The 22,692-nt window shown below is 53.8% G+C and overlaps 7 protein-coding genes across 7 annotated transcripts; 6 read left to right on the top strand and 1 right to left on the bottom strand.

Moving 5' to 3' along the window:
• Positions 1-434: 434 nt before the first annotated feature.
• Positions 435-1,591, top strand: BO82DRAFT_297623 (inositol phosphorylceramide synthase regulatory subunit KEI1; the record flags this gene model as incomplete). The annotated part of the gene is made up of 2 exons (XM_025631954.1): positions 435-476; positions 617-1,591. The coding sequence occupies 2 exons, from the start codon at positions 435-437 to the stop codon at positions 1,589-1,591; spliced, it is 1,017 nt and encodes a 338-aa protein (XP_025486078.1).
• Positions 1,592-2,870: 1,279 nt separating this feature from the next.
• BO82DRAFT_437063 (sulfite reductase (NADPH) subunit beta) lies at positions 2,871-8,108 on the top strand. Its single transcript, XM_025641165.1, has 4 exons — positions 2,871-3,167; positions 3,271-3,410; positions 3,470-7,852; positions 7,908-8,108. The coding sequence occupies exons 1-4, from the start codon at positions 3,137-3,139 to the stop codon at positions 7,929-7,931; spliced, it is 4,578 nt and encodes a 1,525-aa protein (XP_025486077.1). The 5' UTR covers positions 2,871-3,136; the 3' UTR covers positions 7,932-8,108.
• A 222-nt stretch (positions 8,109-8,330) lies between these two features.
• Positions 8,331-9,843, top strand: BO82DRAFT_348328 (uncharacterized protein). Its single transcript, XM_025633824.1, has 3 exons — positions 8,331-8,997; positions 9,076-9,353; positions 9,431-9,843. The coding sequence occupies exons 1-3, from the start codon at positions 8,493-8,495 to the stop codon at positions 9,659-9,661; spliced, it is 1,014 nt and encodes a 337-aa protein (XP_025486076.1). The 5' UTR covers positions 8,331-8,492; the 3' UTR covers positions 9,662-9,843.
• Positions 9,844-10,092: 249 nt separating this feature from the next.
• BO82DRAFT_348324 (DNA-directed RNA polymerase) lies at positions 10,093-15,045 on the top strand. The gene is made up of 2 exons (XM_025633823.1): positions 10,093-11,301; positions 11,389-15,045. The coding sequence occupies exons 1-2, from the start codon at positions 10,462-10,464 to the stop codon at positions 14,659-14,661; spliced, it is 4,113 nt and encodes a 1,370-aa protein (XP_025486075.1). The 5' UTR covers positions 10,093-10,461; the 3' UTR covers positions 14,662-15,045.
• Positions 15,046-16,819: 1,774 nt separating this feature from the next.
• Positions 16,820-19,739, top strand: xlnR (putative C6 transcription factor; the record flags this gene model as incomplete). Its single annotated transcript, XM_025637676.1, has 3 exons — positions 16,820-17,183; positions 17,268-19,540; positions 19,596-19,739. The coding sequence occupies 3 exons, from the start codon at positions 16,820-16,822 to the stop codon at positions 19,737-19,739; spliced, it is 2,781 nt and encodes a 926-aa protein (XP_025486074.1).
• Positions 19,740-20,300: 561 nt separating this feature from the next.
• On the top strand, positions 20,301-21,865 carry BO82DRAFT_348318 (DUF92 domain-containing protein; the record flags this gene model as incomplete). Its single annotated transcript, XM_025633822.1, has 3 exons — positions 20,301-20,729; positions 20,787-21,013; positions 21,118-21,865. Exons 1-3 carry the CDS (start codon positions 20,544-20,546, stop codon positions 21,863-21,865), a joined length of 1,161 nt encoding a protein of 386 aa, XP_025486073.1. The 5' UTR covers positions 20,301-20,543.
• A 150-nt stretch (positions 21,866-22,015) lies between these two features.
• On the bottom strand, positions 22,016-22,661 carry BO82DRAFT_359644 (uncharacterized protein). The gene has a single exon (XM_025636621.1). It carries the CDS (start codon positions 22,648-22,650, stop codon positions 22,096-22,098), a length of 555 nt encoding a protein of 184 aa, XP_025486072.1. The 5' UTR covers positions 22,651-22,661; the 3' UTR covers positions 22,016-22,095.
• Positions 22,662-22,692: the final 31 nt, after the last annotated feature.

Genomic DNA, 22,692 nt, shown 5'->3' with positions numbered 1-22,692 from the left:
ATGGGGACCAGCTGGGGCAGGGACTGATCAGAGACCTACGATTAAAGACTTACACAGTACATAGTGTGCTCCGTAGTATTCCAGGAGTGGACAAGGCAGCGATCGGCGGACCCGACCGGATAGAAAGCGCCGCCCCTGGGCCAATTACCCGCAATTTGGGCGCCCAGCGTTACTTTCCGCTCACTCTGACTCTCACTTTACCACTCTTTCAACCTTGAAAACCGTAACTGCTAGGTAGTTAAAACTCCCCTTCCTTTCTCCAGCCCGCCCCCCCCCTCCTCTCTCTCTATCTTACTCTCTTCCTCCTCCGTCGTCACCTTCCATTCCTTTGCCTCTTTTTGTCACTCCCTTTCTCCATTCATCACAACCACCACCACCACCCTTTCACCTTACTCTTATCGATCTGGCACATTTCCCCCCTCAAATTCAACATCATGGGGTTTGCAACCCGTCTCCTCCGCATCCCGCGGCCAGAGGTATGTTCCTATTTATCGATTGATCGCATTAGTGGTGAAATTTTACGGAGTTCCGCCTGCCTCCGTTGCCCCGGTCGCTCTCTTCTTGAATTGAAGCTGACTTAACCCAATCCCGGCTGGTCCGGATTTGCAACACACAGACCTTTCTCTATGTCATGAGTCTTCAGACCGGTGCATCCTTAATCACTTTATCGTTACTTCTCAACAAAATCAGCGGCCTTTATGGCCTGCTCGCCCTTTTGACCGGCTACCATCTTTCACCTGTCCAGCTGTCGATGTACCTTTACTCCCTCCTCGCGCTGGGTCTCGTCACATATCTTTTCCCTCATATTCGCCAACAGTCTCCCCTGCAATGTCTTGCGCTCGCCTGGCTCTACGTTCTCGACAGTATCATTAATGCAGCCTACACCACCGCCTTCGGGGTGACATGGTTCCTCGTTATAGCCCAACATTACGATAATGGAAGCGCCTCCGGACCGGGCGCGGAGACCATCGCGCAAACCGCTGGTTTTACCAGTCCAGAGTACGATTCGTCGCACAAGGGTCAAGCCGATCCCTATGCAAGGAGATCGGATGCCCTGGGCAACGCCGTGTCCCAGCCCGAAAGCTTCCAAAGCATCGTTTTCATCTGCCTGCTGTGGACCATTCGCGTTTACTTTGTCTTCGTCATGCTGGCCTTCGCGCGACAGGCTCTCCGTCTCTACGTCGCCGTGCCGCGACACACTCAACTTCCCACCCACAGCCGCAACACCTCCATCGCTAGCGTGGCTAGTATCGCTGACATCGATCGGGAACCATTCTCGGCGCACAGCCCCGATGGCCAAGGGTGGCAGGGTAAGCTGGGACGTATCATGATCAGCATCGGCCGCAATTACTGGTTGGGTGAAGATGAGGAGGGCGGTAATTGGGTGAACACTCTCAACCGCAATTTCCGCGCCCGCAACGCAGAACCCGAGCTCCCCGGTCCCCTTGAGAGAGAAAGAAGACGGCGATCGGGTACCGGCCCTCCCCAGCCTTCTCAGTCAACAGTCCAGGCGGCCGCCCTGCTGCAGCCAGTCTACGAACACGTACCGGGAACGAATGGAAAGATGCATGGCTGGAATGATGGCAGGTAGTCTCGCACTCGAAGCCAACAGTCATTACTGAGCGTTGCCGATCTTTACAGAGATCCGGTTCTCACCTGGAGCGGGACTTCTGCTCCGTCTAGGAAAGACTGGCAATTACCGTCCTTCCGCGAGGTGAGGCAGCCCCAATGCAATCGGCGGCAGTAATTCCGCGCTCTAGCTGGAGGCTTGACCACTTTCCAGCGTTTGCCAACCATATCCGCCTTCAATTTATCAGATATCGTCCCGTTCTTTCTTTCAAAGCCTTGTTATTTAAAACTGTTGATACGACCCTACATACTTTCTTCACGAACCGGACAAGCGGACACTGGCTGGGATGGCGGACATACCTGCAACATTTCTACCGTCTCTTGGACTCCAGGGAGGCGTTGTGTCGTCTGTGTGTGAAAGAGATCGGCCAGTGCCACCATTGTTGGGAGGTGGACATAATTGATATTCACGAGGTCTTGTGATGCCCTTTCTGAGTTTGGCGTCTGGGACATGTACATTGTTTGCTTGGGGTATTGGGGGTTGGGATTGGGTGTGATTCCGGCGTCTTCAGGGTACATTTTGCGTGCATCGTGCTAGGGATCTGCATATATTTTCGACCATAGTTTTGCCCCCAGAGCTTGCATCATATGATGTGCAGAGCATATATACATATTATATCACTATTTTGGAATTTAATTAGTCCATCAACCCGAGGGGCATTGTGTATTGTACTTGCATATAGATACTCAAACCCCGTTACGGGTTCCACCCCGGGCTCTCGACCGGGAACGTGGTGGCTGCTGACGAATGCGGTCCAGCTGCAGGTCTGCGGCAAATGACCCCGGATGTCCGCAAAATCAAACGATATGAGTTAAGAGAGGATGGTGTGCTTACTGAGGGTAAAGGGTACGCAAAACCCGTCTTTAGGCCATAATTGACCAAGCGAGCTCAAGTAGACGAACTAGTGTCACTGGTCTACCAGGGTATAAATCTAGATTAACGATATTTACGATATAGTTACTGTAAGATCGAAATGTAGCGGCATTCGAAGCAAAAACCGCCGAGCCCGGCCAAAGTGACGTGCTCGAGAGGAAGTCACGGGACCCCCGCACTTTCCTCCATTAGGCCTGTTTGCACCCTCCCTCAGTTGCAGTTTGCATCGATGTCGTGATCGCAGTCCAATCAGATGGGGGGTAATCCAACCCCCGATGGCGGAGATCGACCCAAAACTATGAGACGAACAAGACTGCTGCTGCTGCTTGCTGCTGCTGCTTGGAACTAAACCCAGGTGATTCATATTGGCGAACAGAAAAAAAAAATTAAAGGAGTGCACGGCAAATCAGTCGAGCTAAATTATTTATCTTTCTCCTGTACATCCTCCTTTTCTCCCTTTCTCTTTTCCCCTCACTTCCGCTCTCTTTTCCCCCATACCTCTACAGTGTCTCTGAATTGAGTGGGGAATCACCGTATGCGGTGATATCCAATTCCTCGATCTCCCGATCCCCCTCCTTTCCCCTCCACATTCCACCTTCTGCGCATTCAGTTGCGTAGCAAGCCATTATCAACATGGCCTCCATTTCGACTGTTGGAGAAGCAGGTATGTTCTGTCAAGTCGAGTCTTTCTTCGCTATAGATGTGGAAGATGTTTCAGCGACGCTCGTCATAATGGGCCTAATGGACTAACTGTATGCGCTTTTCAGTGGCGAGAATCGCCTACCTTACCAGCGACGTCGTTCTCTCCGTTCAACCCTCTCTGCAGGCAGATTCCTTGTTCTCTAAGACTTTGAAGACCCTCAAGACGAAGAACACTCCCAGCGTCTTGCCCAGAAGCACCCCAGAGGTACCTCTTACTTCCTGGTGAATGAACTTGTAGAAGGTGGAAAGCTAATAGTCAAGTAGCTTGTGGCTGTACGATATAACGAGGATCCTCTTCTCTCCGCTTTCCACCCCCTGCAGACTGGCAATGCTGTGTCCGTGGTCACCAGCTCTTCTGCACTACTTTCCTCGATTCCCCACCTTTACCGTTTGGCGAACAGTCCGATCGTCCTCCATGTCGCGCTGGAGCCCTATCCTTTCCCAGACTACTCCGTGATTAGCTCTATCCGGCAATGTGGCTTCACTTTCCTGCACTCCGAGACTCTTCAGGAGGCTCAGGACATTGCTATTACTGCACATGCCTTGGCTCGCAAGTCTGGCAAGGGTGTCATTCATTTCTTTGATCCTGCCAACTCTGCCCGCGATGATGCTATCACAGAGGAAAGTGCCGACGTCGTACGGTCTCTACTGAACCTAGGCCCGGACGCTGCTACTCATACTGCAGGATCGGGTGTCCAGACTTTGTACACTGATTCCGGCCGCGTCGCCACCGTTTCTGAGGAAGCCGCTGAGAGCACCAATCAGCAGAGTGAGGGCACTTCCACTCCTGCTCAAGCCTCGCAGCTCTCTGCCAGCGTTAGCGTCGATACTTCCTCCGTTGGCTCCTCTCGCCGGGACAGCAGCACCGATAGCCGCGGATCGAGCTCTGCTGCCACTACTGTTGATGCTTCCTCGATCCGCCCCGTCAGCGCTGCTGATGTCTTTGAGTGGACTTCTCAGATCTGGAAGAGTCTCTCCGAGGCTGTCGGACGCACCTACCGCGCTATCGAGTACACAGGTCCCTCTGATGCCAAGTCGGCTATTTTTGTGTTCGGTTCGACCGGTGTGTTCGTGGATGTCCTGGGCAAGGAGGAGACTGGTGAGCTGAGCAGTGTGGGACTCATCACTGCCCGCCTGTACCGCCCCTGGGTCGGTGGTCAGATCATCAACTCTATTCCCAACTCTGTGGAGAAGATTGCGGTCCTGGAGCAGGTTCGTAAGACCACCAAGTGGGGTCCTTCGTTCATGGATCTCCTCTCGAGCCTCTCTCCTTCTGCCGGTCGGCCTACCCCCCAGATTGTTGGTTACAGACTTGGCTATGTTGAGCCCTCGACTGCGGTCCAGGCTCTGCGTGGCATCGTTCAGAACTTGAACTCCCCCTCTCCCATCCAGAACCTAGAAATCGGAAGCTCCAAGGTCCCTACTCTCCAGACCTCCCTCGAGCAGCCCCACATCGAGAATGCCTACATTAAGATCCTTAATCAGCTGTTCGGTGAGCGCCTTCACGTCGCCAACCAGCTAGGTTCCAAGAACGCCGGTATCTCCGCCACGATTGCTGCTAGCCCCGAATACGGATTTGGTGCCTTGATTGCCCGATTGGAGCACCGCAAGCGTTTCATCCGCGAGGTTGAGGAGGCTTCGAAGGCCTCCACTTTCGCCACTGATGTTCCCCGCTCTTGGCTGTCCAAGTGGGCTCTGAGCGCTTCTGATGCGTCCAAGGCCAACAAGCTGGCTCCTGATGTTATCGCGCGCTTGTCCAACGACGGCTCCCAGCTCGCTAGACAGCTTCTGGCTTCCAAGAAGCTCTTCTACGATGAGTCGCTGTGGTTGATTGGCTCTGATGCCTGGGCTTACGATCTTGGAAACTCTGGTGTTCACCACGTTCTCGCCTCCGGAGCTAATGTCAACATGCTTATCATCGACTCTCAGCCTTACTCGGAGCGCACCGCAGCTGATCCTACCCGCAGAAAGAAGGATATCGGTCTCTATGCTATGAACTATGGCAACGCCTATGTTGCTTCCGTCGCTGTGTACGGCTCCTACACTCAGGTGCTCCAGGCCATGGCCGAGGCCGAGAAGTTTGAGGGTCCCTCCGTCATCGTCGCCTACTTGCCTTACAACCAGGAGAACGACTCCGCTTTGACTGTCCTCCAGGAGACCAAGAAGGCTGTTGATCTTGGATACTGGCCTCTGTACCGCTGGAACCCCGCCAACGAGGAGAAGGGTGATGCCAAGTTCATCTTCGACTCTGACCGCATTAGACGTGAGCTTGAGGAGTTCCTGCGCCGTGACAACCAGCTTACGCAGCTCACAAACCGTCAACCCAAATTCTCCCCTGTCCTTGCCGAGTCGTATGGTACCGAAGTCCGTGCCTTGCAGAAGCGTCAGGCCAAGGACTCCTACGAGAAGCTGCTCGAGGGTCTCTTCGGTGCTCCTCTGACCATTCTTTTCGCCTCGGATGGTGGTAATGCACAGAACATTGCCAAGCGTCTCGGTAACCGTGGTCGCGCTAGAGGTCTTAAGACCCTTGTTATGGCTATGGATGACTACCCCACCGAAGACCTCGCTACTGAGGAGAACGTGGTCTTCATTTCTAGCACTGCTGGTCAGGGTGAGTTTCCCCAGAACGGCCGTGGTCTGTGGGAATTCGTGAAGAACTCTGGCGACTTGGACCTTTCTTCCATCAACTACTCCGTTTTCGGTCTCGGTGACAGCCACTACTGGCCTCGCAAGGAAGATAAGATCTATTACAACAAGCCTGCGAAGGATCTCGATGCTCGTGTTGCCTTCCTGGGCGGCCGCAAGCTTACCGATATTGGTCTGGGTGACGACCAGGATCCCGATGCTTATCAGACTGGCTACTCTGAATGGGAGCCTCGTCTCTGGCAGGCTCTTGGCGTTGACAAGGTCGAGGGCCTGCCGGAGGAGCCTGCTCCGTTGACCAACGAAGATATCAAGATTCAATCGAACTTCCTGCGTGGTACCATCGCCGAGGGTCTCTTGGATGAGAGCACTGCTGCCATCTCGGCCAGTGATCAGCAGCTCACCAAGTTCCACGGAACCTACATGCAGGATGACCGTGATGTTCGTGACGAGCGTAAGGCTCAGGGCCTTGAGCCTGCTTACAGCTTCATGATCCGTTGTCGTCTGCCCAGTGGTATTGCCACTCCTTGGCAGTGGCTGCAGATGGATGCTATTAGCAGCTCCCACGGTAACGAGACCATGAAGCTCACTACCAGACAGACCTTCCAGTTCCACGGTGTCATCAAGCGCAACCTTCGTGGCGCTATGCGTGCCATCAACAAGTCTCTCATGACTACCATCGCTGCTTGCGGTGATGTCAACCGTAACGTCATGTGCAGTTCGCTGCCTGAGCTTTCCACTTTCCACCGCGAAGCCCATGCAGTCTCCCAGAGAATCAGCGACCACCTTCTCCCCGCCACCTCTGCTTATCACGAGATCTGGCTCAAGGATGATGATGACAAGAAGGTCCAGGTTGCTGGTGATGCTGTCGTCGACCACGAACCCTTGTACGGTCCTACCTACCTTCCTCGCAAGTTCAAGATTACGATTGCCATTCCTCCCCACAACGACACCGATGTCTACGCTCACGACATTGGTTTGATTGCCATCAAGGGCACTGATGGACACCTGGAGGGTTTCAACATCATTGCCGGTGGTGGTATGGGTACCACTCACAACAACAAGAAGACCTACCCTCAGACCGGACGCATGTTCGGTTATGTCCCTGCGGACCAGGCCCATATTGTCTGTGAAAAGATCATGCTTGTTCAGCGTGACCACGGAGACCGCAAGAATCGCAAGCACGCTCGTCTTAAGTACACCATTGACGACATGGGCGTTGAGGCTTACAAGGAGAAGGTGGAGGCTCTTCTTCCGGAGGGTCTGCGCTTCGCTGAGCCTCGTCCCTTCAAGTTCGACTCCAACGTCGACACCTTTGGCTGGCTCAAGGATGAGAAGGGTCTAAACCACTTCACCTGCTTCATTGAGAACGGTCGTATCGAGGATACTGCCGATTTCAAGATGCGTACCGGTCTGCGCGAGCTCGCCAAGCTTGACAAGGGCGAGTTCCGTCTTACCGGTAACCAGCACGTCATCATCTCCAACATCAAGGATGAGGATCTGCCCGCGGTCAAGGAGTTGATGGCCAAGTACAAGCTTGACAACACTGCCTTCAGCGGTCTCCGTCTGTCTTCCTCTGCTTGTGTTGCCTTCCCCACCTGCGGTCTTGCTATGGCCGAGTCTGAGCGTTATCTGCCCGTTCTCATTGGCAAGTTGGAGTCTACCTTGGAGGAGGTTGGTCTCGCTCAGGACAGCATTGTCATGCGCATGACTGGTTGCCCCAACGGCTGTGCCAGACCTTGGCTTGCTGAGGTTGCTTTCGTTGGTAAGGCGTACGGCGCCTACAACATGTACCTGGGTGGTGGGTACCACGGACAGCGTCTGAACAAGCTGTACCGCTCCTCGATCAAGGAGGACGAGATCCTCGATATCATGAAGGGTCTCCTCAAGCGCTACGCTGCCGAGCGCAACACCGATGGCGAGGTGCCGGAACGATTCGGAGATTGGTGTATCCGTGCTGGTGTGATCAAGGCGACAACTGATGGACAGAACTTCCACGAAGGAGTAAGTTGATCTTTCATCGCTCTATAAAAAGTACTTCACTAACCATATCTTTCAGGTTGCCGAGGAAGATGAGGAGTAAAATGCTTGTCGACGAGATACAGCGATCATGATATATGTATCGCATTGTTCTCTTTGCATTGTTGAAAAAACATCTATTTGAACGAACTGTTTATGATCTTGGATGATGATACAGCTAGCTCCTTTGTACATACTTTTTGATGACTAATTTGTTTCTATACAACTATCTTGAGTTCTCTTTTTCTCCAGTCTCGAGATTGTGTCCTCTGTAGCTTGTCGAAAATGTAGCCAGTATTGAAGCGGAGGTGATCAATTTCCTAGCTCACTGCCGCAAACCCGGAGCCCGCCGCAGATACCGTACGTGCCAACACGCATTCCTAAAAATGGAAGGCGGTATCAACCGCCGCGGGGACAGTTCTTATCACCCTCCGCCTCCGATAAAAAAAAACGGCGGTTGGAAAAAAAAAAAGAGGCACATCACATCAACTTCCCCGCTGTCAATCATTCTAATATCAATCCTAATCCTCCTGACGCCCTAATTATCACTGACAACCATTGACAATCCTTTCCCCCCTCCTCGATCTGAAAAAGTCAAATCTCCTAGGCCAGGGCCTTAACCACAATGACCGCCCCCACCCACGACGACGAAGACCCGATCATCGCCTCCTACAACATCTACCTGACGGACTCGGAGATCTCGCGCTACGTGCTGCAGTACCTCGACCGCCCGACGGGGTACAGCTACGACGACCGCCACGGCCAGAAACCCACGGGCTTCCGGCTGAAGCCGACGACGGGGCTCGTCGAGGTCGACGTGCCCATCAACACCCGCGTGAACTACGACGTCAGCAAGGGCTTGCGCTACGGCGATGCGCTGAAGAAATCCCAGCGCGCGCGGGAGGGCGGCGCCTATGGCATGGCGGGCGGGTTTAGTGCTGGGGGGAGCAGTGGTGGTGCTGGGAGTGGAGGGAAAGTGAAGATAGAAGGTGGTGCTGGTGCTGGTCCGATGCAGGTCGATGAGGGGAAGGAGACGGCGGCGCAGTTGTTGCGGGTGCAGACGCTGGGCGGGCGGATTAAGGGGTTTGAGGGTGGAGATCCGGTTTATATGTTGGGGGCTTTTCGGGGGGGTGAGTTTTCTTTTCCTTTCCTTTCTCTTTCCTAGGGGTTAAGGGTATGGCTAATTGGTTGTTTGATCGCGTCTTTAGAAAACCTCCATTTGTCGCCGGTCACCGCGGTGGTGCAGTTGCATCCCCAATTGCATCATCTCGATGCGTTGGATGAGATCCCGACTAAGGGAAAGGGCAAAGCGCGCGGCAAGGAAGGCGAAGAGGGGGAGCGGGCGGGCGAGAGTGAGGCCCGCGCCATCGACGTCAAGATCAAGGCGGCGGAGGACGGCGAAGCGGCCATGGTTGCGGGCAACCTGGACCTCTTGAAGCAGATGCAGGATGAGAAGTGGAAGGATTATGAGTGGGTGGATGCTGAGGTGAGTTTTATTTATTTATTTTTTTCTCACGCGCTGTAGGAAAGGGACAGCATGCTGATTTGTTCTGTGCGAACCAGACCGAGGAATCGTGGCAGCTATACGAGAACTACATGATGCATCAGGACGTCGAGACGCTGCCGCAGCTGCAGTCGGCCATCGAGTCCGAGGAGTATCTGGATAAGATGAGCGCGCCTCGGATTGACCCTGCGCGGCCGGAGTTGACGGGTTGGGCGATGAAACAGAACCGGAAGAAGCAGCGCGAGGAGGTATTGCCCCGGGAGGGGACTGCTGGGGACGGTGGGCAGTAGTAGATAGGGATATATAGGTAGGCAGTTGACAGATAGGTTACGACAGGGCAATGACTTGCATATCTATGGCTGGTATATCGTCTGTAGTATAGATACGGGACCTGCTCGCTCGATTATGAGGATTCCGTAACATGGCGGAAATTCATTGCCTTGCATGCAATTGTCATTGTGATGTCCCAACTGGATAGCGCAATAGCATTTGATAATTAAGGTGGAGCAAGTCTTCCAAGTTGCCTCCGCCGAAACTCGAAGAATCTCAACTTAGAGCGGATGTGGCCAATCAGCGTCCCGGACGGCGAAAATCTTATCGCGCTTCCAGAAGGTCACGTGCAGTCATGTGCTGGTGCTATCGCCTCTCCCGGCCCGAAGTTCTGCTGCTGCTCTTCTGCTGCTAATCAGAATCTATTATTTTTCCTCCCGTCCTTTTCTCTCCGCCGAGTTGAAAGTAGATTGGGTTTTTTTCCCTCCAATTTGCCTTCACGCCTGTTATCCTTTCCTCCTCCTTCCCCATTATCTCTCATTCATTTCTCCTTTACGTCTTCAGAGGGCTGCAGTGCGGCTTGTTTATTGGAATTGATGAATTGAAGTTTATTGCCTGGCAATAAGCTCGCTCTTGATCACTCCAATTCCCATCCTGCATCTCCTCGTTGACACTGCTCTTCTCGCGCCTTCGTCGTCGCGTTCAGTCTTACCCTTCTCTTCTTTCCCATAAATAATATCCTATTACTTCACGATTAATCTCCGTCGACTTGCATGAGCCCTGTTTATAATTCTATCTTTCTAGCGACTTTTTTACTACCATGTTGTCCCGCGTCGCTCTTCGAAAAAATGCTTTGGCTCGCGTGCGAGTTACAGGCCGCTCGGCCCTGCCCTCACCGGCAACATTGAGGCTTCATTCGCAGTCAACTCGACCAGTTTCTTTCACCAACACTTCGTCTACAACAAACACACAAGAGCGTTCTCGCCGACCTTCTCTGACCTCCAACCGAAGCCTTGCCACCGCCGCAGACCAGTCCACATTCAGTCAGGGGTCAGGCTCGTATATCCCCTTCGAAAACGCCTCCTCCGATGGGTCTACCTTCTCTGGCGACAGCTTCTTCGATCAGAGACTGTCTCCCTTTTTTAGACCACACCCCCAGGGGCTCGCTGAGTCTTCTTTGATCATTATGAACGAGGCTGCGCAAACCAAGCCCAAGGTGCAACGGAAAGTGAAGGGCTTGGGGGGTGACGCCGATGAAATGCTGGCCAACCTTGACGTGTCGCTTCGCATTCACCAGTACGAGAGATCTGCTATACTGATCAGTCGCTTAAAGGACTGTTTCCCTCCTGGATCACCCGAGTTCCTTGCGTTGTGCAACCGCCACCTGAACGGGATCGTCTCGCACATGTCCGTGACCCGGCAGCATGAACTGATCCCTGCCTGCCAAAGGTTCTTCGAAGTGGAACTTCGAGCACAGGGTCTCGAGCCCAATGCTACAAGTTATGCTGTCATGATTCGGATGGCTCTCCGCATGTTCCACGGTTCCAAGCGCGACAGAACCGTGCGCCGGTACTGGGAATTGGCTAAGAACAAATCTTTGGAGGAACGAGTCCTTTCGGACTCGGTTTTTTCGGAGTCGGATTTGGGCGAGCTGTCGCAGGTCGGTCCCCTCGATTTTTCTGGTTTCCTTTTAACCGCCCTAGTTCTCGGTATCAGTGAAGACATGCTAACCGTGTTATCCGTGTAGATCTGTTCTCACGACGTGCAACGTGTGGCCATGGGCAACTTCGATCCTGACACAACCGGCGATGATGTCTCGGTCGCCGAGTCTCAGGCTGTGGAGGTCAAGGCTGTCAAACAGAAAGGTCTCGGTCTTTCTTCGCTTCAGGAGTCACTAGAACTTTTCTCCGACCCCTCCAGAGTCTCATTGCCACTTTACGAGCAAGGTACCGTGGAGGACCAGATGCGTCAGCAGAAGCAGGCCCGGCAGCGCCAGCTTGAACAAGATGCCATCCAGTCGGCGCTGAACCGTTGGCGCGCTGAGAGTGAGACAAGGAGAAAGCGAGGATTCGATGGTGCTGAGAAGCGCTTAGGTCCGATCATCGATCAATGGCTCACTGGGCTGGAATCAAAGATTGAAGAAGAGCTAAAGACTTTCGACAAACTAGTTGCCAAGCCTGGGCCGTCGCCCAACGCAGCGGAACTTGATCTGCTAGAGTATGGTGTTTATCTACGTGCTTTGAAGTCAGATCGCATTGCAGCAATCACCATCCTGAGTGCCATAAATACCTTCAGCCGTCTAGGAGTGGACCAAGGGACTAAGTTGGCCGGACTTGCTTACAACATTGGCTCGGAATTCCACGATGAGATTTTGGCAGACAGAAGTTTGCAGCATCAAAAGGAGAGGCAGTCTTCTCAACTCAGCAATGCCAGACAGGCTCTTGCGATTCGCAAACAGAAGGATGGTCGAGCACGCTGGTATCACCTTGCGCGCAAGATCGAGGAAGAGGACCCGTCTATTGCTTGGTCGCCTCGAGTGAAAGCCAAAGTCGGCGCCACGCTAATGGGCCTCCTCTTTGACGCTGCCAAGGCTCCAGTGGAGGTCATCAATCCTGAGACCCAGAAGAAGGAAGTCACCCTGCAACCTGCATTCCAACACAATTACCAGATCACCTGGGGTAAACGCGCTGGCTACATCCATCTACATCCGTCCGTCGTCGAAGTTCTGCTCAAGGAGCCCCCCGCCGACATCCTGAGCCGCCACTTGCCGATGGTTTGCGAGCCCAAGCCTTGGAAGGGCTTGGGTGATGGCGCCTATTATGTGTACAAAAGTGAGCTGATTCGGTCGACTCCGGGCGAATATCTTCAACCGGCCTATGTCAAGGCTGCCATCGAGAGCAACGGGCTTGACAAAATCCGGGAAAGTCTAGATATTCTGGGCTCTACAGGCTGGGTCATCAACCGGGAAGTATTCGATGTCATGCTTGAAGCATGGAACTCCGGCGAAGCTATAGCGAATCTCGCTGCCTTGGAGCCCAACCTGACTCCCCCTCAGAGACCGTCTGCGGAAGAAGGTTATGAGGCTGAAAAGAAGTGGGATCGACTTGTCCAACTTATGGAGAATCGCAAATCCGGTATCCATTCTCAGCGTTGCTTCCAGAACTTCCAGATGGAAATCGCCCGCGCTTATCTCGACGAAACGTTTTATCTCCCCCACAATATCGATTTCCGTGGCCGTGCATACCCTCTTCCGCCTTACCTCAATCAGATGGGCGCCGACAATGCCAGAGGCTTGCTGCTTTTCAGTAAAGCTAAGCCGCTTGGCCCGCAAGGTCTCCGATGGTTGAAAATCCAGATCGCCAACCTGGCAGGGTTTGACAAGGCCAGCCTTTCCGAGCGCGAACAGTTCACAACGGACCATCTGGACGATGTACTGGACTCTGCTAACAACGGTCTTAAAGGCCGGCGTTGGTGGCTCAAGGCAGAAGACCCTTGGCAGTGCCTGGCTGCCTGCTGCGAGTTGAGAAATGCGCTCAAGCTGTCAGACCCTACTCAATACCTCTCGCGCTTGCCCATTCATCAGGACGGATCTTGCAACGGACTGCAACACTATGCTGCTCTGGGTGGTGATAAGGTCGGCGCTCAGCAAGTCAACCTCGAGCCTTCCGATCGCCCATCCGACGTCTACACCGGTGTGGCGGACTTTGTTAAGAGAACCGTCGCCCAGGAAGCCGCCGAAGGCAATCCAACCGCCAAATACCTCGAAGGACGGATCACTCGCAAGATCGTGAAGCAAACGGTCATGACCAACGTCTACGGTGTCACCTTCATGGGTGCTATGAAACAGGTTCGAAAGCAGCTTGTCGACCACTATCCGGACCTCACTCCTGAGCAAAGAGTTGAAGGTGCTTTGTATATTGCGCGCAAGATTTTCGAAGCTTTGGGCTCAATGTTCAACGGTGCCCACGAGATTCAATACTGGTTGGGAGATTGTGCCAGTCGTATCACTCGGTCCATGTCGCCGACTCAGATCGAAGAAATCATGCAAGAAGCCATGCAGTCGACGACGGCCGCCAATTTGGATCCGGCTAAGAAGCTGCGATCCACGGTCATCTGGACAACTCCTCTGGGATTACCCGTGGTCCAGCCTTACCGAGTCCGCTCATCACGACGTATCGCGACTACCCTGCAGAGTTTGAGCATTGTCGATGCCAACGCGGACGATACTGTCTCGGCCCGCAAGCAGCTTCAAGCTTTCCCTCCCAACTTCATTCACTCCCTTGACGCCACACACATGATGCTTTCAGCCATCGCCTGCCACAACGCCGGTCTATGCTTTTCAGCCGTCCATGATTCCTTCTGGACCCACGCCTGCGATGTTGACCAGATGAACGAGCTTCTTCGAGACGCGTTTGTGCGCATGCATTCTGACGACGTGATTAAGAGACTGGACGCCGAGTTCAAGGTCCGTTACGGGGACAACCTCTTCCTTGCCAAGGTGCCCAGTCGCAGTCGGATTGGCAAAGCCATCAACGAGCTGCGCAAGAGCAAGAAAGGACGAGGAAAGAGCTCGAAGGTCTCCGAGTTGTTCGAGGAATACAAGCGACAGAAATTCCTGAAGTCCGATGATCCGGAGTTGCAAGCCCAGGGTCAGGCGATGGTGACTCCCGCCAGCATCTTTGAATCGCTTGGCGAAGACAAGGATCTGTCCATCTCCACCTCGCTGGGTGCGACGGCTGTTGGTCACATTCCTGACAATGCCGATATCACCAGTCGAGGCCCTGATCCTCTGGAATTCGACGAGTCGGATCCCGCTATCGAGTCCCTACTCGGCACGATCGAGACCGATCCGGAGGCGCTTGTCACATCCCCCGACGAAGACAGGCCCAAGATGAAGCGCAACAAGCTCACCCAAATCGCGTACCAGCACTTTTGGCTTCCCATGCGGTTCCGCGCGGTCCCCGCGAAGGGTGACTGGGACGTGAGCCGTATCCGAGACAGCAAGTACTTCTTCTGTTGAGGAGCGCAGTGTATAGAGAGGCCGTCTCTCTGAGGGTGACTTCTTCTACGAATTTTCTGGTCTATTTCTGGTTCTACTGATATCCCTTGTATGATTTGTCCTTTTTTTTTTCTGGCTTGCTGTACCAACACGTGGGGTGTTCCTGCATGGAGTTTTCGGAGGCGCGTGGTTGCTTCCATCCTGTATAGTTAGCTCGGACATTGTTTCGGATCTCTTGTGTCCTAGAAGAAAAGCGATGACTACAATGTCAATGTACATACACCTGTTATGAATAACTCCTTTCACTTTCACTTTCACTGTTGTATACGGCCTCTCTAACTGACGATGGCCGCCACAGCGGCCTGTCGGGCTACCATTCATGTATGCCCTTAGCCAAAAATCCAGGTACTTTACTTCACTGCAGTAGAACTGACTATTAGTTAGCTTCCACCATGTTTGGTTATTTTTTTCAGACTGTATCAGAATGTCACAAAATTATACTTCATATTTCCTAGATTTAAACATTCTTGATATTGCAATAGTCAATTTGCTAGCTACATATATCATGGATCGTGTTCGTGCACTGCAGAGGGCACGATCCGAGTATGGATACCTTTATGGTACTGCTTGTGACTCTCCCCCTTTGCCACAAATTCTTTTTCTTTGTCTCAGTTCAGATTAGTGGAGTCAAGTCAATGGATCGGTGGTGTTTGTCCAACGCACAGATCCTCCACCAAGTTCCTTGGGGGACACGGAGGCAGAGGTCCGAGATGAATTGGGCATTGGGGCAGGGGGGGTTTGTTTGCAGTAACCAATCAATTTCGTATCGGGTGTGAGCGCCATCCATTTCCTTTTCTCTCCTTCTTGCTCAGTGACTGACTGACTGACTGCCTGACTGCCTGCCGGGTTGACCCTCTGCAGGGTGCAGATCCGGAGTCACGGACCCGTCAAGTCTGTTGTAGGTTGTTTTTCTCCCCCGCCTTTTCTTTCCCCGCCCCTCTTCTCTCCCTTTTAACGACAACCTGATCTGATCGGACCACTAGGCACTCATTCGTCTGGGTCCCCTTCAAATTAAAATCCCCCCCCCCCCCCCCTTCCCTCCCTCCCCTCCACCCGCCACTTAAATCATGAGCTCGATATTACATATGCCCATAGCCGAGTCTGACTGTCCACATCGACTGCTAGCCGATGAAAGAAGAGGGTCCAATGACTGGGAATGCCAGCAGCAGTGAGCAGAACACGAGAGCCTAGTTTATTTACCTCCCGATCCCGATGAACTCGATTTAGGGATGCGGATGCTGATGCGGATGCTGATGCTTCTCGCATACCGCGTGAACGGTTCTTTCTCAGTGAGCAGGATCATGCTGAAGGGACCCAAAGAGAGACCTCGGATGGTCGTCTAGACATACCAGTAATCTACTTACTGTACACTCTCTCATGTACAGTACTGTTTGGGATGTAGACCATGGTCTGTGGCGAAATTGCCTCGCAAGCCTGATATTGTTAGGGTCTCGGTCTCGCCTCGCCCAGCTGTTCCCAGCTTGTTCCCAGCGGTTCCTACTCCAGGTTAGTCCCGCCCGCGTTTCCCCGTCCCCGCATTTCCCTGTGAAGTCCCTTTCCCTTTCAATAATTCCAATTCCCAGTTCCCACTTTCCCTTTCTTGCTCCGTCCTCCGTCCCGGCCTGTCGAGTTCCACGTTCTCAATTTCCCTTTCCCTTTCCCTTTCCCTTTCCCTTTTCCACGCTTCGCTTCTCGGTCAAACCGGTACCTGGGCTGTTGGTTCACTTGTTCGAGTTCCTTCCCCTACTCTCTCATTCTTCCTTTCCACACCCCCCCCCCACCTAAAACCCCGGCAGGCTCAATTACTCACCCACCCACCACGCAACTTACTTACCACCTCATCTTTTCCTTTTTGCTTCATTCTACCACCACAAGATTCTGAACTGAATAGCTGCGAAGTTGTAATTTAACTTCTGCATACCAGCCTACCGCCGACTCCACTTCCTTGAACTGTTGGGGCCTCACGGCCCTCCACCCCACGCCGCCTGTCGCCCGCAGCCCGCTCCGTTCTCATGCCTCGGGCGCTTGTTCGCTTTGCTCGGTGAGGATGTCGACCACCGCGATCCAGCAGTACGCCAGCTCATTTGTTCCTTCTACCTCAGCTTCACAGTCGGGAGGCATGGCCCAATCGCAGACCGTCGGCCTGGACACCCTTGCCGAGGGCTCGCAGTATGTCCTCGATCAATTGCAGTTGTCGCGCGAGGCCGCTGCCACAACCGTCAGCGATGATACGCCCTCAGACTCCTTGAGAAGCTCGCTGCCCAAATCGAAAGACCAATCTTTCTACCGCGACGACAATGATTCAGTCGCTGGCTCCAGGTACCAACCGCCGTTACAGCGAGATCCCCTCGTGGAGGCTCGTTCTGCAATCCGCAAAAATTCGGTGTCGGCTCCCGTCCGGCGGAGAATCAGTCGGGCGTGCGATCAGTGTAATTCGCTCCGGACCAAATGCGACGGACAACACCCATGTGCACATTGCATAGGTAAGCTCTTCTGTCTTCGTAGTTTGGATCCTCCCCGCTTCGAAGTCCCCCGGTGACTCATCAGGCTGACTGACGGCGGCGCAGAATTTGGATTGACCTGTGAATACGCTCGGGAACGTAAGAAACGAGGGAAAGCTTCGAGAAAGGATCTGGCCGCTGCGGCTGCAGCGACCCAGCTGGGCAACGGCCAATCGGCCCAAGAGAATGGTGCACTGGTGGGGGAGCATACGCCCCCGGATCGGCGACGATCGTCTCAGGAGGTCAACGGGAGATTTGACGGGGCTTTCGACGCAGTTCAACATCTGAATCCTCCGTCACGACAGGTGCGGAATTCTAACGCTCCGAGTATGTCTGCGGTTGAGGATGCGCATTCAGCTCCGCCACATTCGCAGCCATCCTTGAGGGCCGCCATCGACGTCATGCACATGAACCATTTCAATTCGTTGAACAACGAGTCGAATCGTGCTCCCATGCCTGTCGCCGATCTTCGATCCTTACCGACCTCAATTCTATCGTCGCATGGGTTAAGTTCGGGGTTTGGTGAAAACGCATTTGCGATGGTGAACGCTCAGGAACCTAATGCTTCCGCTTTGAATCACTTTCGAATTGGAAATTCGGCCGAGAACCCCACGGCTCCGTTCTTGGGACTATCGCCTCCTGCACAGTCTCCAGGCTGGCTGCCTCTGCCCTCACCATCTCCCGCCAACTTCCCGTCCTTTAGTATACCGTCATATTCGAGCACGTTACGATACCCCGTGTTGCAGCCGGTGCTGCCTCATATCGCGTCCATCATTCCGCAATCCCTCGCCTGTGATCTTCTTGACGTCTACTTCACCAGCTCATCCTCTTCCCACCTTTCGCCGTTGTCCCCGTATGTGGTGGGGTACATCTTCCGGAAGCAGTCCTTCCTCCATCCTACAAAACCACGAGTGTGTAGTCCTGGTCTGCTGGCCAGTATGCTCTGGGTCGCCGCGCAGACGAGTGAGGCTGCATTCCTGACTTCTCCGCCATCTGCTCGAGGGCGTGTCTGTCAGAAGCTACTGGAACTGACCACTGGCCTACTCCGACCACTGATTCATGGACCGGCAACGGGAGAAACATCGCCCAATTATGCAGCCAACATGGTCATTAATGGTGTCGCCCTCGGTGGGTTTGGAGTCTCGATGGATCAGTTAGGTGCGCAGAGTAGCGCAACCGGTGCCGTGGATGACGTGGCTACATATGTGCATCTAGCCACGGTCGTTTCAGCAAGTGAGTACAAGGCCGCCAGTATGCGTTGGTGGACGGCAGCATGGTCTCTGGCGCGCGAGTTGAAGCTCGGTCGTGAGCTGCCGCCCAACACTTCCCACACACGAGCAGACGGCGAGCGCGAGGGGGACACTGAAGGAGATCCTTCGAAACGGCACCCTACATCGTTAATGGCATCTATGGGACTGGGACCTGGCAGTACAAACATTAATGTGACAGAGGAGGAACGAGAAGAACGCCGGCGCCTGTGGTGGCTCCTGTACGCGACGGACCGTCATCTGGCTCTCTGCTATAACCGGCCATTGACGCTGCTCGATAAAGAGTGCGGGCGTCTATTGCAACCCATGAATGACGACCTTTGGCAAGCGGGCGATTTCTCTACCGCCAGCTATCGCCAGGTTGGCCCTCCCCTCGAGTGCACCGGCCACAGCATGTTCGGATATTTCCTGCCGCTGATGACTATCCTTGGCGAGATCGTTGACCTCCATCATGCCCGAAGCCATCCACGCTTCGGCATCGCGTTTCGAAATAGCACTGAATGGGAGCACCAGGTGCTGGAGATTACTCATCATTTAGATACCTACGCGCAAAGCTTAAAAGAGTTTGAGGCGCGCTACACCAATAGCTTGACCCTGGCAAACGCGGAGAATGAGCAGATCGGAGAGGGCGCTCATTTGGATCATCTCAGTCCGTCGGGTCGCTCCAGCAGTACGGTCGGATCCCGGGTGAACGAGTCCATTGTGCACACGAAGATGGTTGTCGCTTATGGTACCCACATCATGCATGTTCTGCACATTCTTCTGGCGGGCAAATGGGATCCGGTCAACCTGTTGGAGGATCACGATCTCTGGATCTCCACAGAGGCTTTCGTTTCGGCGATGAGCCATGCCGTTGGCGCCGCCGAAGCGGCAGCAGAGATTCTCGAATTTGACCCAGATCTCAGCTTCATGCCCTTTTTTTTCGGAATTTATTTGCTGCAGGGTAGCTTCTTGCTCCTCCTGGCAGCCGACAAGCTGCAAGGTGACGCCAGTCCAAGTGTTGTCCGGGCTTGCGAGACGATTGTTCGCGCACACGAGGCTTGCGTTGTCACCTTAAATACTGAGTATCAGGTATGCATTGCTACCGACCCTCCCATATCTTCTAAGCTAATACCTTTACTTTCAGCGAACATTCCGCAAGGTCATGCGCTCGGCTCTGGCACAGGTGCGAGGTCGGATCCCTGAGGACTTTGGTGAACAGCAACAGCGTCGCCGGGAGGTGTTGGCGCTGTACAGATGGAGTGGCGATGGCAGTGGTCTCGCTCTTTGATGATGGGCTGGTGTCGCATTGATTCTTATTGCATATTGCCGTATATTCTCACTATACCCATGCAAGCGATTGACATGACGTGATGTGAATTCGTCCACGATTTGTGGGATGATTTCGAGGAGTTTGGGAAGGGGAGTAAATTATCCTTGGGTGCGGTTTGATATCCCTGAGTTCTTGTTTCTGTTTCTGTGGTAAATACTTCTTTTCTTGTGGTGTGCTGTGGCGTGGTGTCCGTGACTGGCTTTGTGTACAGTACATGATGTCAGAGCCTTGTGGTGGATATAGCGATTGTCTTGTCATATATAATCCGTATATAACCATCGATGCTCCGATGTTCATGGCGGTAACGGTTGTACGATACTATATTATGTCCAAGTTGCGGGTGATGCTCATCTGTTGTTGTTTACATAGTAGGTTGAACCGAGGTACAGTAGGGGGTCCACCCTTGTATACTAATCATCATCTATTCATATACGAATAGAGTCAGAGTGTGGAAATCAGGGTTTATTTATATTTCAAGAGTTGCACAGCATCCGAATGACTGATTATACATCGATACGAGTCGATACTCAGCTTCGGAGTAGAATTCGGAGTATATTCATTTATTTTCTTATCAGAAACTAATCTAGGGAGGGAGTGGGGTCTCATTGTGGGTTGTGGACGTCACTGGACTGACAGGACAGCCGCGGAGGTGAAATACGGAATAAAAAGAGCTCCCTCCTTCAGCCCTCCGCCTCCGCCTCACTCACCGAGCTCCCCTGCTTCCCTTCCCACCGGCCCACGAAACCTCATGATTCTGCGACAATGAAGCCCGTCATCGCTGTTCCTGCTATTGCAGGCCTTCTCTATCGCGCCTGGTCACACAAGACCCTCACCACTCTGGGTTTGGTCGCAGCTGGGCTGACGGCTTCAGCTCACGCCCTCCACCCGTGGTCGACCCCGTTTATCCTCCTGGCCGTTTTCTACCTCGGTGGTAGCCGAGTTACCAAGGTGATTCTTTTGGAATAAGACCTACTGAGGCCCTGCTGATCGATCTCATTGACATAGGTCAAACACGACATCAAATCCCGCTTGACCCTCTCCGCGACCGGCTCCGAGGGCGGCGAAGGCCCTCGCACCCACGTCCAAGTCCTCGCCAACTCCATCGTCGCCTCGGTGCTCATCCTCGCCCATACCTACGTTCTTGCGAAGCGGTCCACCGCCGGATATAATGGAGGTCAATGTTTCTCGAACGGTCACGACGTCGCGGACGTGTTGATGGTCGGGATCGTCGCGTAAGGACCCTCCTCCTTCCTCCTACCTGGAACAAAGACCTTCCCTGGACCCCTATACCCCCCTCCCCCCCCCAAAGCGTATGTTAACGACCATGCACATCCAGGAACTACGCCGCCGTCGCCGCCGACACCTTCTCCTCCGAGCTCGGGATCCTCTCCACCTCGAAACCGCGCCTAATCACCTCGCCTACGTTCCGCGTCGTGCCCCCCGGCACCAACGGCGGGGTCACCGGCACCGGCCTCTTGGCGGGCATGTTCGGCGCGTTCACCATCGCGCTGTCGTCGGCGGCGTTCTTGCCGTTCTGCGACGGCGCCCAGGGCAGTGTCAGTGCCGTGGATACGTTGAAGAGTCGCGCGGGGTGGGTTGCGGCTGTCACCGCTTGGGGAACCCTGGGCAGCGTGCTGGATAGTGTCCTCGGCGGCTTATTCCAGGCGAGTGTGGTGGATAAGCGGACGGGGAAGATCGTGGAGGGGTCCGGCGGAAAGAAGGTCCTTCTTCATCCTTCCTCGACAAAAGCTGGTGTTTCTGCGAACATGGCGGGTCTTACGCCGGCGCATGGGGTCAGTAGCAGCAGTAGTGCGACGCAGCAGCTGCGGGCGACTGAGGATGTGGCTAATGCGGCCGCCGCAACGCTTAGAGGGAGCCGGGCCAGTAAGACGTCCGTCGGGTCGTTTTCGGCGGGAGAGACGACAACCGATGAAGGGCATGAGAGTCGGCGGGTGGAGAGCGGGCATGATATTTTGGATAATAATGCGGTGAATGTGTTGATGGCGCTTATTATGAGTGTTGGGGCGATGGGGGTGGCGGGTTGGGTTTGGGGGGTGGATGTTAAGGATTTAGCGGGGTGGTAGTTTTTTGGGTTGAGGTTAATGTGACATGGTAATTTATGGATGCTTCTTATGCTGTCTATGGTGATATGAGTCTTTGCTGACTTGGGTACAGTATATATTCATTCTCTCGGTTGTCTTGTTGGATTGATGATGATGATAGTCATCCGGTACGGTTAAGTCAGCGGGCTTAGCGCAGGCTAGCCCCGAAATCTTTTTCTTTGATAAGTCAAGAAAGGGTGTCTCTTCTCTTCCTACATGATGACACAAGTATTGTTGATCTTCTTCTCTGCAGCCCACGCTGCCCACGCTGCCCGGTTTTTCTTTTTGATTGCTTCGCGGTATTTCTGCCCCTCCCGGTCCAGGTAACTCATAGTGACACCCTTGCCCTGCACATACTCGTTGAACACCTTCCAGCTCTCCTCTGACATAAGGATTTCGTTGCGCTGCTCGGGGAAGATGTTGGTCGGCCGGGTCCGTGGCGCCATGCCCTGCGGATACATCTCGAATGTGAAGTGTTTCTGACTGCGGTGCAGCTGGAGTCCGTCTGAGTCGAACTCTCCCGCGACGAATGGCAGGCGAGACTTTGGGGTTAAGATTCTTCGCTCATTGTTGTTATTGGTCTCGTCGGGTGCTGCTTCGCTGAGTGGCCGGTCCTCCTGCTCCTCCCTTGTGTGCTGGGGGAAGTGGAAGTCCGCGGATACAAGACTAGCGTTCTCCGGCGAGTACCTATAGAAGTCCTGAGCACGATCGTGATCCTGCTCTAATTCCCCCATCTGCTCCCGTTCGTCATCAACCTCATAAGGCATAGCTTCACCAGGTGGCTCTCCCTCCTCCTCCTCCTCCTCCTC

The sequence above is a fragment of the Aspergillus uvarum genome (assembly GCF_003184745.1).
Source record: "Aspergillus uvarum CBS 121591 unplaced genomic scaffold BO82scaffold_101, whole genome shotgun sequence".
Lineage (NCBI taxonomy): Eukaryota > Fungi > Ascomycota > Eurotiomycetes > Eurotiales > Aspergillaceae > Aspergillus > Aspergillus uvarum.
The sequence above is the reverse complement of the archived record's forward strand: the minus strand, read 5'-3'. Positions and strand labels throughout refer to the sequence as shown.

Excerpts from the sequence above, each read along its gene's own strand:
- BO82DRAFT_437063 (XM_025641165.1), top strand. The coding sequence starts at position 3,137 with ATGGCCTCCATTTCGACTGTTGGAGAAGCAG. Across the intron at positions 3,411-3,469 it reads TGCCCAGAAGCACCCCAGAG|CTTGTGGCTGTACGATATAA; the intron begins GTACCTCTTACT and ends ATAGTCAAGTAG. Across the intron at positions 7,853-7,907 it reads GACAGAACTTCCACGAAGGA|GTTGCCGAGGAAGATGAGGA; the intron begins GTAAGTTGATCT and ends CATATCTTTCAG.
- BO82DRAFT_348328 (XM_025633824.1), top strand. The coding sequence starts at position 8,493 with ATGACCGCCCCCACCCACGACGACGAAGACCCGATCATCGCCTCCTAC. Across the intron at positions 8,998-9,075 it reads GTTGGGGGCTTTTCGGGGGG|AAAACCTCCATTTGTCGCCG; the intron begins GTGAGTTTTCTT and ends TCGCGTCTTTAG. Across the intron at positions 9,354-9,430 it reads ATGAGTGGGTGGATGCTGAG|ACCGAGGAATCGTGGCAGCT; the intron begins GTGAGTTTTATT and ends TGTGCGAACCAG.
- BO82DRAFT_348324 (XM_025633823.1), top strand. The coding sequence starts at position 10,462 with ATGTTGTCCCGCGTCGCTCTTCGAAAAAATGCTTTGGCTCGCGTGCGA. Across the intron at positions 11,302-11,388 it reads ATTTGGGCGAGCTGTCGCAG|ATCTGTTCTCACGACGTGCA; the intron begins GTCGGTCCCCTC and ends TTATCCGTGTAG.
- BO82DRAFT_359644 (XM_025636621.1), bottom strand. The coding sequence starts at position 22,650 with ATGCCTTATGAGGTTGATGACGAACGGGAGCAGATGGGGGAATTAGAG.